The sequence below is a fragment of the Hippocampus zosterae genome, chromosome 18, assembly GCF_025434085.1.
Source record: "Hippocampus zosterae strain Florida chromosome 18, ASM2543408v3, whole genome shotgun sequence".
Lineage (NCBI taxonomy): Eukaryota > Metazoa > Chordata > Actinopteri > Syngnathiformes > Syngnathidae > Hippocampus > Hippocampus zosterae.
In genome coordinates, this window is record NC_067468.1 from 11,027,444 (window position 1) to 11,042,875 (window position 15,432).

The 15,432-nt window shown below is 39.3% G+C and overlaps 2 protein-coding genes across 10 annotated transcripts in view; one reads left to right on the forward strand and one right to left on the reverse strand.

Annotated features, from left to right (window-relative positions):
* The window catches only part of LOC127591331 (mediator of RNA polymerase II transcription subunit 13-like), a 146,659-nt gene that overhangs the window by 68,968 nt on the left and 62,259 nt on the right, over window positions 1-15,432 (forward strand). The gene's annotated exons all lie outside the window — the stretch shown is intronic.
* LOC127591339 (uncharacterized) overlaps window positions 4,623-15,432 on the reverse strand; it is a 279,941-nt gene continuing 269,131 nt past the window's right edge. The window contains exon 6 of the mRNA XM_052051366.1: window positions 4,623-5,637. Coding sequence (XP_051907326.1) covers window positions 5,535-5,637 — 103 coding nt within the window. The 3' untranslated portion in view covers window positions 4,623-5,534. The remainder of the gene's footprint in view (window positions 5,638-15,432) is intronic.

Consider the following 15,432-nt stretch of genomic DNA (forward strand, 5'->3'; position numbering starts at 1 on the left):
CACGGCGCAGGCCGGCGGCGGACTCCCGCACTGGTTTTGGGCTTCGTGTCCTCAAGCTGAGAACCAGTGTCCTCTGTTCCTCAAGGTCCTTAAAACATGACTCTTGTATTTGTTTCTCATCAAATATAATGCAAATAATCAAACAAATAATTCAGCTATAGAGGTGTGTGGGGGGGGGGGAAGTAAATAAATATCACACCACAAGGGGGCGCCCATTAGTAATTATATTGTATTGCAAAACAGAGGATAAAAGTCATTTATTTTCAGACACATTTCCACATTTTACAGAGTTTCCAGAGGTCCGAATGATTGTTTGCTAAACCATTGTTTCACTTTGTGGGTTTTCTCCTGGTCCTCCGGGTTCACACATAGACGAAAAACCATGCACACTCACACTCACACCGAGGGACAATTTACTGTGAGGCCGGCGCACTAACCATTCAACCACCTATGGCTTCAAATGTTTTTTTTTTCAACCTTTCAGACGACACTGACGATGCTGTAAATGACCACTAATCAATATTATCGACAGAAATAGACAGCCCCAAAACCACATTTTGTTCAGAGGCGTGGGGGCCAGCCCCGCGTGATCCGACGCGCGTGTGACAGAATTCCAGTAAAAGAGCCGGCGATTCCGAGTCGACTGGAACGGAAGTCTCATGACGCCGTCGATCACCATACTCGCGTGACGCCCTCCGTTGCTTCTCCGCAGGCCTCGCTCCACCACCACATCTCCATGGTCCAGTCAGATGAGCTGGTGGCAGACAAGACAAAGAGGACCCCTCACCCGCTGGACTCCAAAACCACCTCTGATGTGCTCCGGTAAATATACAACACATGTCGGCTTTCCTAGCTGCGGGTGTCGAATGTGGGATTCTAAAGTGACTCCAGAAGCTGCGTGGCTCCAAAGCCACAATGTGCCATCACTTAAGGCTGATAACACGTGAAAAATTGTTGCGAATATACCACATTTTAACTTCTTAAGCACACAAATATTTACTCACATAGCTGTCTTACATGTGGCCTTTGAGCTATTTCTATCATTTTATGAGCAGCACATTTTTTTTTCTATATGAATTCAGACTGCCAAGGTTAGAACATTTTCTAAAAGCTACAAATCTTTTTTTTTTTGGGGTTTAAAAAAAAATTCACATCAGTGCACATTCCATATCGTATCAATCATTATTCATATTTTTTACATAATCTCTGTGACAAAGAAAAAAAAGACGTTGGAATTTGATATCTAAATTGAAAAGCTAGTTGCAATAAATCTTTACATTTCTCTCTCTCACACACACACACAATGTAATGTAATTTTAATTTTTTACGACAAATTTCCTGAACGCACGTAAAAAATATTTTTAATAAGCTTATATTTATTAATATACTTTGTCCCTTTCATAATTTTGCTGCTGTAAATTGAGAATTTCTCCATTGCGAGACAAATTTTTAAGAAAACCTGTGACAGAAACTTGATTCGGCTTCATGCTATTCCCCCCCCCCCTCTCCAAAATGCAGATTTGTATTGGAGCAATACAATGCACTCTCCTGGCTGACGTGCACGCCTGCCACCCAGGACCGCCAGTCTTGCCTGCCCGTCCACTTGGCCGTGCTGGTCCAAATGTACAATGCCATCCTCAACATGCTCTAGCCGTACGCACCTCCTATTCCGCAGCTCTGGGCCTTCTCAGCGTCCCCCCCCCACACCCCCCTCCCACTTTGCAACTCCTCGTCTCAAAGAGGACTCTCCCAGGGCCTGGAATGTAAATCCGAGTGACAAAATGCTACGCCAGTGCAGAAGAAAAAAACTTGGAAATGGAAGTCACGGTGCTTTCTCATGGAGAGAAACTCGGGTGGCATTTTGAAACAAACGTCTGCAGATCTGTAATATTGTACAACCAGCAAATTTGCATGTCAACGCACACTCGTGGCATTGTTGCGTCGTTTTAAATTTTGTACAAAAAAAAAGGCGCTGTTGAAAGGTTCTTTGAACTCTTACGGGGGAGCGTTTTGCAAGCGGCACTTTTTCTTCACCTTTCAAAGGGTTGTAGATAAGCAATGGCGGTACAAAAAAAAAAGATGAAGACAGGCCGGGGTGTTCATAATGTAAAACATTTGCAAAGAATTTAAAGTTATTTTGTCATATTTAAAATGAAACAAAAGGGGGGGGGGGAGAAAGGCCTTTTTTGTTGCCATCTTTTGGGATCTGAAATGAACGTTGACAATTTAATGCAATATTTATACAAATTATATCATGTCATAGAATTTGATATCTGTACGTATATATCTAACAAATATATATTACCTCTTCCAAACAGGCACTTAATGAAAATAAAGGGTGATGGACACAGAATGAACATCAGTTAAAAACAAAACAAAAAAAAAAAGGAAAATCTATATATCGTTTGTTTTATTTAATGCCTTTCAATTAAAAATATGCAGGAGATATTAAGGCGAATCCTTGAACGAGGCAATCGAAAATGTTCAAATGAAAATATTTAAGAAGGAGACTTATGATTTCAAGATGATGTCAAGCAAACCACGAGAAAGGCCCCGCCCCCTTTGCTATTTGTTACAATCGGAGCATGTTTGTATGATACACCATTCGGCTGTGTTTTTCTGGAATTTTTTAAAAGCTGTACATTTCAAGCTGTTTTTGTTTTATTATTATTATTTTTTTGCTGTGAGCTTTTATACATATATATATATATATCTATAAATATATACAGTGGAAAAAGTCATTTACTTCCAGCCAAATACGTGGAAATTGCCAAGTGAGTGTTCACGAAATTGTACAGACAAATGCAAGTTTGCAAAAGACTTTGTTACGTCGGTCATCAATTTGAATATGGAACAGATCCACACCAAGTGGGAGATATCTGTTACTTTTACACTATTTTTTAAAGTAAATTATTAAAAGCCTTCCAAGTGAGAATGCGTTCACTTGTGCTCTTTCACTTGCATCGTTGACACTCGGACATTGAATCCGTTTTTAAACCATCCTGTGCACCCTGTAACCTGATAACATGATAAGCTGTCCACTGTAGTATCCGCTGTCACTCATTTAAAAAAAATGTCAAACTCCGGGCTTTAAGGGCTTGCTATCCTTCACGTTTTTTTTTTTTTTTTTTTAGATGTTTCCCTTCTAACACACCTGATTTGATCGATCAAGATTTGTATCCGGCTCCTACGGAGCAGCTGATCATTTGAATCAAAACATGCAGGATGGTGGCTCACGAGGACCAGTTTGACACTTGTGCATAATGAGGCAAACCCACCGCCACCACCCCAAATTTTTTTAATACATATATATAATATTAATCACAATTCACTCAAAATATGCAAATTGATATGATAACCACTTGGTCACCATGCCCCCAAGATTTACACACGCCTCTGATGGTGACTTGGAAATTTCTCTCTTTGGGATGAAAGCACTTTTTTGTTTTCGTCCCATTTTAGCCATTTCTACAAAAACTCTCCCGCATGTACACTCAACACACATGCTAATGAAATTGATGTTAGCGTAAGAATGCTAACTTGAAGCTAGCTAGCAACCCATTAACACTAGAGGGAAAACTTCAAGCTTTCTGTGAAATATATCAAAAGGTGATTGTTCGGTAACATAAGATGTTAACACGTCTTGTAATTTATCTGACAGAACACCCGTCACATTTTCACGTCAATCAAAACTAGCTTGTCATGCTTTAGTCAGTAAAGGACAATGTGTTAGATTGTTAACTGTCACATTATGGTCATGACGAAAAGGAACATCAACCCAATGTCTGGCAACAAATTATTCCCAAACTATGTCACACATTTTGAGTTGGGGTTATACTATTAACGTACGAATATGTGCTCTGAGGCTGGGAAACAATTCAGGCTTGTAGAAAGTGAACAATGAGGCACTACTAAGTGTAATTTTCAGCATCCGCATGGCTTTTCATATTAGATTTTGGTGAGTTTCGATTAGTTTTATTCAAACTTGGTTTGCGGCCAACACTGACCTTAACATTAAGGTCCCCCGGCAATGTGCTAAAGGGGAATTTACATTTGAGGAGCATTCGTGACTAACAAAATGAGTGCTGAAGAGGTTGGAGCCACCACCATCAAGGTCATATGAATTGACTGCGGGGCGCAAGTTTTTTTTTTTAAAGGGTCCAGATTGTATAGGAAAAAGCAGACAAAAAATCACGGTCGGAAGCAGCATGGAAAGCAGAAAAAAACAACAACAAAAAAAACCCCCATGAGTGGTTGAAGAGTAAAAGCCAGTGAAGGGTCACTTGTGGAGCCGCCTGACTAATGGCCGCAGCCACTCGAGGAAGCGGCCTCTTAAGTGACCGCATTGTGTTGGCCGCAGATGGCATATTAGACCACGGCCATTCAACTAGCACGTGACTCGGACGCAGCCAAATGGCCCGTGGGCAGGACTCGGAGAAGGCCAGCGTCGGTCGAGGCATTAACGACACTAACTCGGAAAGAGTTGGAGGTCGCTGGTGTTTTATCTCGCTTTTCTTCCACCGCGACATCCCATGACAGGAAAAAATAAATAAATTGAAAAGGCCTCACATAAGAAGGCTAATGAGCTCAAAAAAGGGGGCTGGCATTGAAAATACAGAATATGGATTTAAGTGTACTTGACCCAAAGTCTTACCGAAATTATTTCCAACCACTGGAACATTAAGCACAGTTACCGTGCTAATTTTAAATACAGTTTAGGAAAATTAAAGTGAGGAAAAAAAGACTATAGTAGTTTAATATTAGGCAGTTTAAACATTAACATTGTCCCTAAATATCAGAAAATGACCCAAAAGTTAAAAACAACTGAAGCGAACCATTGATGATAGTACAACACAACTGACCGAAAAAAACATTTCAAAACAAACACTTCCAAATGATTAAATGTAAAGTTATACATTAAATGCAGCTGGACTATTTTATTTTCATTTGTGTATCACTGATGGTACTTTTGGTAACTCATAAATACGTAGCCTACTTTAACATGAAGCACAGATTGAACATTAACACTCAGCTTAATGTCAGGAAAGTAAACAATTGTACGATTCTGTCATGCGAGTCGTTTTTCATCGAGGATAAAGAATATATGCCTGCACGTATTGTTTTATCATCTGTCTACATGCGCGGTTTGTGTAGCCGTTGTTTAAAGGATACAGACCCAACAGCTATCAATGCCATTTGTTAGCCCGGCTATGCGGTTTTGCCTCGCGTGTTAGCGTTAAGCTAGTGGTTGTCTTGCGCAACCTCTCCGTCTCTTTTGTCACTAAGTCATTTTAAACAAGAAAAAAAAGCTGAAAGTAGATATAGATAATATGTCAGGGTGAGTGTTGCAGCCATACTGTCATTCCAGATTACCCCCCCAGCCCCCCGACTCTCCCTGTGAAGTGGAGGCAGCTGTCGGCTATAACGTCACACTGCCTTGAAGTCGGCGGCAACACCATTCTTTGTTCTGAACTTCAAGACCGAGCGAGAGAAACACATCCCCCTTGGATACATTGCTGTCTGTCTGGCGTCTGTCAAGGCAATCGGAGGTGATGCGGGCTTTCGGGGCGGGGGGGCCCGTACGACGTGGCGGGGCCTCTCGCTGCCGGGTCAGGGAGGGTTCGTGGCTCCGGGACGCTGTGGGTGGCACAAGGTCATATGCGGCGATGTTACAATGTGCGAGATGTCAGGGGTGAAGGGTCACAGAACTGAAAGCTTTCGTGTTGGTTGGTCACAACAAGGGGCGACTGAATCAATTTAAAAAAAAAAAAAGACTCCTCTTCATAGTTTTGTGCAGTCAACTGTAAAGCTGCGACTGTTTACGATCATTTTTCAATCCGTTGGTCTCGAACTCTGCCGTGATTTTGTCATCACAGCAGATGATTGTCGACATCGTTGACTTTGCCAATTCCTAGTCTCGGCCGCCCCTTTCGAAAAGCGAGAGAGAATTTCAGCCGGCGAGATTTGCTTCCGTTTATTGCATGTTTATGTTTCATCAAGGACGGTGAGTTACGTAATGATCCATAATAATCCATCCTACCCACACCCACCGCCGACTAAATGGCACTTGAAATATTTGCGAGTCCGCGCCCGACCAAAAAAAAAAAAAAAAAAAAGAAGCACCACGAGGTGAAGGCTGATGAACGCATGAACGCTTTCAGAGGAGAGTCTTGTAAGGACACGTTGAACACCGCTCTCCACAGCGCCATCATCAAAGAGCGCGTGAGAGATGAAGAATGATGTTCGGCCCCTCCGGCACGCTCGTGTTGAATGGATGCCGAGGTGCACTGGAGGTGAAGAGTAGCGGTGGGCCGATAGCGCCGCGTTGACTTGGGAGTCTTTCAAACGTTTAGACATTTTACGGCCATCAATTGTTTGAACGTTTGAAAGTCGGCTAAGTGATTGATTGCTATATTGTTGAATGACTGACTGGATGAGCCCTCCCGCAAAAATAGAAAAATGAATAATTTTAGGCCCCGCACTGAAATTTTACTTGACTGGCGTCCCATCACAGCACAAGTGATATTTTCCGGCGGCATGAAGCAAAAAGCAAGCTCGCAACTCTCAGCGGCTATTGTTCCAAGGCACTGCTGAGGCGAATATTTGATTGGGTCCTTAGAGGTGCGGGGGGGGGGGGGGGGGGGGGGGGATTTTCAAGAAGAGGCGCTGACAATTTACAATTTTGCCAGTGTAAAATTTTGGAAAAAAAATGTGGCCATTTTTTTTTTCTCTGATGTATTGCAAAGTCTGTTGCATGTTCTGTCTGTCATTCAAATCGTCATTGCTGCCAAATATCAGAATCAACATTGGCCTAAAAAAATCTTCGGTCAGTCTCTAGTCTAGTCTGGATACCGCTTTGTTATTGTTTTTAAGAGTGAACGGATGTGACAGCTGTTTTTCGTGATCTCCGACATATGAAAGTAATCCCATTCATTGCAAATGAATGCGCTAAATCAACTCCTCGCAGACCGGTTTATGATTAGCCTTTGTGGTGTGATTATTCCCAAAGACAACACAATAAAACACTTACGCAACATGTTTCTTAGCGCGTCACAATCAGCACTCGAGTTGTTTTCATGCAGAGGCGACGAGCCATCGTTCACTCGGGGGGGGGGCCCCACTCAGCCCAGGCGACGAGGCCTATCAACGCCTCTGAGATGTAAAACACGGCCTCTCCAAGGTCAATTCTTTCATTGTGAGATGAATGAGTTGACCTAATTATCGAGAGAAAACATGTTTGAGGCAGCTGTCAAACGCCACGCACCTGTGACTCAACCCACGGCAATTTAAAAACTTGTGGTTGGAGCTAATTATTTGATTTAATCGTTGGATACACAAGGAAAATAATTTTATTTTGCCTTAAGTTGTGCGCTTATGTAAAAGTAAATTATCGGCGTGGCTCGCATTTGATTAAGCAATATATTTTAAAATTGTACTGCTGATAATGTTTGATGTTTTGTAATGTCATTATCACTTGGTAGTGTCATCTAAAAAAAAACACCTTACTATGCATGGTCATGTTTATTAAAAGAAAAAAAAAGTCTTCCAATACATGGTCATCTTTTTCAAAGCACATTACAAAAAAGATGGTGTTTTTTTTTAAATCACATGAGTATACATGGTCGTTTTTTTAAATGTGTGGGGCATTTAAAAAAAAAAAACGATCTTTTCTAGTAAGGCGTTTTTAGCAGAAAAAAACGACCAGGGATAGTAAGGCTTTTTTTTAGCCGCAACCCCCCCCACCCCCGACCTTGGTTACAAAGGCGTTTTTTGCCGAAAAAAAAACGACCGTGTATATATATTAAGGCGTTTTGAGGTGAAAACAACAACCATGGATAGCAAGGCGTGTTTTTGCAGAAAATAATCACCCATGCATGGTAAGACGTGTTTAGGCAAAAAACCAACCATGTATAGTAAGAAGTTTTAAGCTGAAAAAAACCCTGACCATTTACAGTAAGGTGTTTTTAGCCGGAAAAAAAGACCATTGATAGTAAGGCGTTTTTAGCCCCAAAAAACGACCATGTATAGTAAGGTATTTTTAGATCGAAAAAAAAAAATCTAGTAAGCCGTTTTTTCCCCCCCAAAAAATGACCATGTCTAGTCAGGCGTTTTTAGCCCGAAAAAAACGACCATGGCGGTTTTTCGGCTAGGTTTTAGCCGAAAAAAGCACCATTTACAGTAAGGCGTTTTTAGCCGAGAAAAACTACCATGTATAGTAAGGCGTTTTTAGCCGAAAGAAACGACCATGTATAGTAAGGCGTTTTTAGCCGAAAAAAACGACCATGTATAGTAAGGCGTTTTTAGCCGAGAAAAACTACCATGTATAGTAAGGCGTTTTTAGCCGAGAAAAACTACCATGTATAGTAAGGCATTTTTAGCCGAGAAAAACTACCATGTATAGTAAGGCGTTTTTAGCCGAAAAAAACGACCATGTACAGTAAGGCATTTTTAGCCGAGAAAAACTACCATGTATAGTAAGGCATTTTTATCCGAGAAAAACTACCATGTATTGTAAGGCATTTTTAGCTGAAAAAAACCGACCATGTACAGTAAGGTGTTTTTAACCGAAAAAAACGAACATGTATATTAAGGCGTTTTTAGCCCCAAAAAACGACCATGTAAGGCGTTTTTAACCGAAAAAAATTTATCATGTATAGTAAGGTGTTTTTAGACACAAAAAAGCCCGTATTTAGCCGAAAAAAACCGACCATGTATAGTAAGGTGTTTTTAACTGAGAAAAATAACAACCATGTACAGTAAGGCATTTTAGCCGAAAAAAACAACCATGTAAAAAAAGGCATTTTTAGCGGAAAAAACCCGACCATGTACAATAAGGTGTTTTTAACCGAAAAAAACAAACAACCATGTATAGAAAGGCGTTTTGAACCGAAAAAAACAAACAACCATGTATAGAAAGGCGTTTTTACCCGAAAAAAACGACCATGTATAGTAAGGCGTTTTTTGCACCGAAAAAAACGACAGAATAGTAAGGCGTTTTTAAGCCGAAAAAAACGACATAGTATAGTAAGGCGTTTTTATGCCGGAAAAACGACCATGTATAGTAAGGCATTTTTAGGCCGAAAAAAACGACAGTATAGTAATGCGTTTTTGACCCGAAAAAACCGACATAGTATATAGTATGGCGTTTTTACCCGAAAAAAACGACCATGTATAGTAAGGCGTTTTTAGCCGAAAAATCGACCATGAATAGTAAGGCATTTTTAGCCGAGAAAAACGACCATGTATAGTAAGGCATTTTTAGCCGAAAAATCGACCATGTATAGTAAGGCGTTTTTAGCCGAAAAAAACGACCATGTACAGTAAGGTGTTTTTAACCGAAAAAAACAACCATGTATAGTAAGGCGTTTTTAGCCGAAAGAAACGACCATGTATAGTAAGGCGTTTTTAGCCGAAAAAAACGACCATGAATAGTAAGGCATTTTTAGCCGAGAAAAACTACCATGTATAGTAAGGCATTTTTAGCCGAGAAAAACTACCATGTATAGTAAGGCATTTTTAGCTGAAAAAAAACGACCATGTACAGTAAGGTGTTTTTAACCGAAAAAAACGAACATGTATATTAAGGCGTTTTTAGCCCAAAAAAAACGACCATGTAAGGCGTTTTTAACCGAAAAAAAATTATCATGTATAGTAAGGTGTTTTTAGACACAAAAAAGCCCGTATTTAGCCGAAAAAAACCGACCATGTATAGTAAGGTGTTTTTAACTGAGAAAAATAACAACCATGTACAGTAAGGCATTTTAGCCGAAAAAAACAACCATGTATAAAAAGGCATTTTTAGCGGAAAAAACCCGACCATGTACAATAAGGTGTTTTTAACCGAAAAAAACAAACAAGCATGTATAGAAAGGCGTTTTGAACCGAAAAAAACAAACAACCATGTATAGAAAGGCGTTTTTACCCGAAAAAAACGACCATGTATAGTAAGGCGTTTTTTGCACCGAAAAAAACGACAGAATAGTAAGGCGTTTTTAAGCCGAAAAAAACGACATAGTATAGTAAGGCGTTTTTATGCCGGAAAAACGACCATGTATAGTAAGGCATTTTTAGGCCGAAAAAAACGACATAGTATAGTAAGGCGTTTTTGACCCGAAAAAAACCCGACATAGTATAGTAAGGCGTTTTTAGGCCGAAAAAAACAACATAGTGTATTAAGGCATTTTTAGGCTGGAAAAACGACCATGAATAGTAAGGCGTTTTTAGGCCGAAAAAAACCGACATAGTATAGTAAGGCGTTTTTAGGCCGAAAAAAAACGACATGGTATAGTAAGGCGTTTTTAGGCCGAAAAAACGACCATGTATATATAGTAAGGCGTTTTTAGGCCGAAAAAAACGACATAGTATAGTAAGCCGTTTTTGACCCGAAAAAAACGACATAGTAAGGCGTTTTTAGCCCGAAAAAAACGACATAGTATAGTATGGCATTTTTAGGCCGGAAAAAAACGACCATGTATATATAGTAAGGCGTTTTTAGGCCGAAAAAAACGACATGGTATAGTAAGGCGTTTTTAAGCCGAAAAAAACAACATAGTAAGGCGTTTTTAGCCCGAAAAAAACGACATAGTATAGTATGGCATTTTTAGGCCGGAAAAAAACGACCATGTATAGTAAGGCGTTTTTATGCGGAAAAACGACCATGTATAGTAAGGCATTTTTAGGCCGAAAAAAACGACAGTATAGTAATGCGTTTTTGACCCGAAAAAAACGACATAGTATATAGTATGGCGTTTTTACCCGAAAAAAACGACAGAATAGTAAGGCGTTTTTAAGCCGAAAAAAACGACATAGTATAGTAAGGCGTTTTTATGCTGGAAAAACCACCATGTATAGTAAGGCATTTTTAGGCCGAAAAAAACGACATAGTATAGTAAGGCGTTTTTGACCCGAAAAAAACGACATAGTATATAGTATGGCGTTTTTACCCGAAAAAAACGACAGAATAGTAAGGCGTTTTTAAGCCGAAAAAAACGACATAGTATAGTAAGGCGTTTTTATGCTGGAAAAACGACCATGTATAGTAAGGCATTTTTAGGCCGAAAAAAACGACATAGTATAGTAAGGCGTTTTTGACCCGAAAAAAACGACATAGTATAGTAAGGCATTTTTAGGCCGGAAAAAAAAACAGTATAGTAAGGCGTTTTTAGGCCGAAAAAATCGACCATGTCCCAGCTTTAGGTTATTGGAACAGACATTCATGCTGTCACTGGACAGGGTTTGAACCCGCGCATGCATCTCTACTACCAGTGACTGTGACTGGTCCTGCATATATAGGCGTATTTGACATGGACTTTCCAGGGTTTCCAAGAAAAGGTGTTGAATTTTCAGACAACTTGAGCGGGGTTTGAACCGGGGTTGCCTGGACCGAACACCAGCATGTATACGTCTACACCAACAGGGACTGTGACTTGTCATGCACTATAAGCATATATGACATGCACTTTCGAGGGTTTCCAGGAAAAAGGAAGCACTGTATTTTCTCACATAACTTCAGCAGGATTTGAACCTGGGTTGCCTGGAGCAAACACCAGCATGTATACCTCTACACCAACAGGGACTATAACTTGTCAAGCACTATAGGCGTATTTGACATGCACTTTCGAGGGTTTCCAGGTAAGTTGTAGTTTCACACATAAGTGGACCGAAAGCTGGCATGTGGAGCTCAACACTACCAGTGGAAATCGATTTTTTGGGCTAAGAACGCCTTAATATACTATGTCAATTTTTTCGGGCCAAAAACGCCTTACTACACTATGTCGTTTTTTTCGGCCTAAAAATGCCTTACTTTAACATGGTCGTTTTTTATCGGGCTAAAAACGCCTTATTATACTATGTCGTTTTTTTCGGCCTAAAAACGCCTTACTATACATGGTCGTTTTTCCGGCCTAAAAACGCCTTACTATACTAAGTCGTTTTTTTTCGGGCTAAAAACGCCTGACTATACGTGGTAGTTTTTTCGGCATAAAAACGCCTTACTATACTATGTCGGTTTTTTCGGGTCAAAAACGCCTTACTATACTAAGTCGTTTTTTTTCGGGCTAAAAACGCCTGACTATACGTGGTAGTTTTTTCGGCATAAAAACGCCTTACTACACTATGTCGGTTTTTTCGGGTCAAAAACGCCTTACTATACTATGTCGTTTTTTTTCGGGCTAAAAACGCCTTACTATACGTGGTAGTTTTTTCGGCGTAAAAACGCCTTACTATACTATGTCGTTTTTTTCGGCCTAAAAACGCCTTACTATACATGGTCATTTTTTTCGGGCTAAAAACGCCTTACTACACTATGTGGTTTTTTGTCGGGCTAAAAACGCCTTACTATACGATGTCGGTTTTTTTGGCCTAAAACCGCCTTTTTTTCGGCTAAAAATGCCTTACTATACACATGGTCGTTTATTTCGGCTAAAAACGCCTTACTATATATGGTCTTTTTTTTCGGTTAAAAACGCCTTGAGCCATTTTTTTTTCGGCTCAAAACGGTCTTTTTTTCGGCCTAAAACGCCTTACTTTACATGGTCGTTTTTTTCGGGCTAAAAACGCCTTACTATACTATGTCGTTTTTTTTCGGCGTAAAAACGCCTTACTATACTATGTCGTTTTTTTTCGGGCTAAAAACGCCTTACTATGTTGTTTTTTTCGGCTTAAAAACGCCTTACGATACTATGTCGTTTTTTTCGGCTTAAAAACGCCTTACTATACTATGTCGTTTTTTTCGGCCTAAAAACGCCTTACTTTATATGGTCGTTTTTTTCGGGTTAAAAACGCCTTACTATACTATGTCGTTTTTTTCGGGCTAAAAACGCCTTACTATACTATGTCGTTTTTTTTCGGCTTAAAAACGCCTTACTATACTATGTCGGTTTTTTCGGGTCAAAAACGCCTTACTATACTATGTTGTTTTTTTCGGCCTAAAAACGCCTTACTGTACATGGTCGTTTTTTTCGGGTCAAAAACGCCTTACTACACTATGTCGTTTTTTTCGGCTTAAACGTTTTTTTTCAGCTTAAAAACGCCTTACTATACTATGTCGTTTTTTTCAGCTTAAAAACGCCTTACTATACTATGTCGTTTTTTTTGGCCTAAAAACGCCTTACTTTACATGGTCGTTTTTTTCGGCTTAAAAACGCCTTACTATACTATGTCGTTTTTTTTACGCAGTAAAAACGCCTTACTATACTATGTCGTTTTTTTCGGCCTAAAAACGCCTTACTATACTATGTCGTTTTTTTCGGGCTAAAAACACCTTACTATACGTGGTAGTTTTTTCGGCGTAAAAACGCCTTACTATACTATGTCGTTTTTTTCGGGCTAAAAACGCCTTACTACACTATGTGTTTTTTTTTCGGGCTAAAAACGCCTTACTATACGATGTTGGTTTTTTTGGCCTAAAACCGCCTTTTTTTCGGCTAAAAACGCCTTACTATACACATGGTCGTTTATTTCGGCTAAAAACGCCTTACTATATATATGGTCGTTTTTTCGGTCAAAAACGCCTTACTTTACATGGTCGTTTTTTTTCGGTTAAAAGCGCCTTACTGTACATGGTCGTTTTTTTCGGTTAAAAACGCCTTACTATACATGGCTGTTTTTTTCGGCTCAAAACGGTATTTTTTGTGGCTAAAAACGCCTTACTATACAAGGTCGTTTTTTTCGGTTAAAAACGCCTTACTATATATGGTCGTTTTTTTCGGCTAAAAACACCTTACTACATTATGTCGTTTTTTTCGGGCTAAAAACGCCTTACTATACGATGTCGTTTTTTTTCGGCCTAAAACCGCCTTTTTTTCGGTCAAAAATGCCTTACTATACATGGTCGGTTTTTTTCGGCTCAAAACGGTCTTTTTTTTGTGGCCAAAAACGCCTTACTATACAAGGTCGTTTTTTTTTTTTGATCAGTTGATTAGTTCTTTCATTGTGAGATGAATGAGTTGACCTAGTTATCGAAAGGAAACATTTTTGAGGCATTTGTCAAACGCCACACGCCTGAGACTCAACCCTCGGCGACTTGAAACCACGCACCGATGGAGAGCCGTTGGTTTATTTGACACTCCTGTGAACGTGTTTGTAGCCTAGCAACCACAGCGTTTTACATTTATTCCCCCCCCCCTCCCTTCCACGGGGCCTTTTATTCATCAATACAGATGGTGAGTGGAGCTAATTATTCGATTTAATTGTTAGACACACAAGGAATTTTTTTTTTTACAGTTTTCAAAACTTTATTTTAAAAGAAAATACATTTTCAAAATACAATACATGGGCAATACATTTGAATTACATATATCGAATTACACATAGTTTACATTGTGTTTACTTGTTTATATTTAAGTTATTGTACAATTTTAATATATAATTTTTGAGTGGGTACTGGGGGTCCTTGTGGTTTTTTAGGTGGTGATAGACAAACAGACGAAAATGAAAACCAATGGAAAATATCGACTGCGTATTTTATGCAATACCCAACATTTCCACAGAGAGGCGATGTGACTCAAAAGATGCAGCATGCCAACTGGGCATCCAAGAGGCTCAAAAAAGAATTTAGTGCTTAGTCAAAATATCAGTTTCATTACATTTCACATGGCTTAGTGGAACACGTAAGAATCCTGAAAAGTGGGAAGACAAATAATTGTCATTTGAAGATGTTTAAATTGTGTCTCTCCAAAGACATTCATTTTCAAAATATTTTACAATGTTTATTGTACAGGTGGTGTTGGACCTTGCATCATCCTCATCCTAATCGGCTCTATGCGTATTTGCTATCAAATATATTTTTGCATGATGACTTGTAAGCCCGATAAAATGTTAATAAATCAACCCCTCGTGAATTGAAACAAGAAGCAGCTTGGTTCATATCGGGAATTGGGACCAAATGATGATTAATGACATTTTCTTCTGAACGTATGTATGTAGAAAACGTATTCTTACACTGCTATTTAGAAAGAATAATAAATAATAATTATACTCCTATTCCTACTGACTTAAAATAATACGACCCGTAATCCTACTCCTACTACTAACAATAATATTAATTCATAATACATCTACTACTCTACAACTACCGCTACTACAATAACAACTTTCTATGAGGGCGGGAAACGACTACTAAAAGTAATAATAATGATGATAATGGCCTTACTACTATAACAACAACGAATAAAAGAACTCCCGACGATACCACTGCTTACAAAGCAACTTCTACTGGTGCTCCACTTCAGCTGCTTAAAAAAACAAACTCAACTCTCAGTTGCAAGGGATTACAATGTGACGTTATTTTCTATTTTTATTTTCCGAAATAGAAAATACTCCCAAAGTTATTCAAATGTTAAACACGTAAACACGTTTTAAGATGTCCGAATTAAGTAAATCTCATGGAACCAAGGATTCTTTTTCAGTGTACTACTATAACAACTACTACTA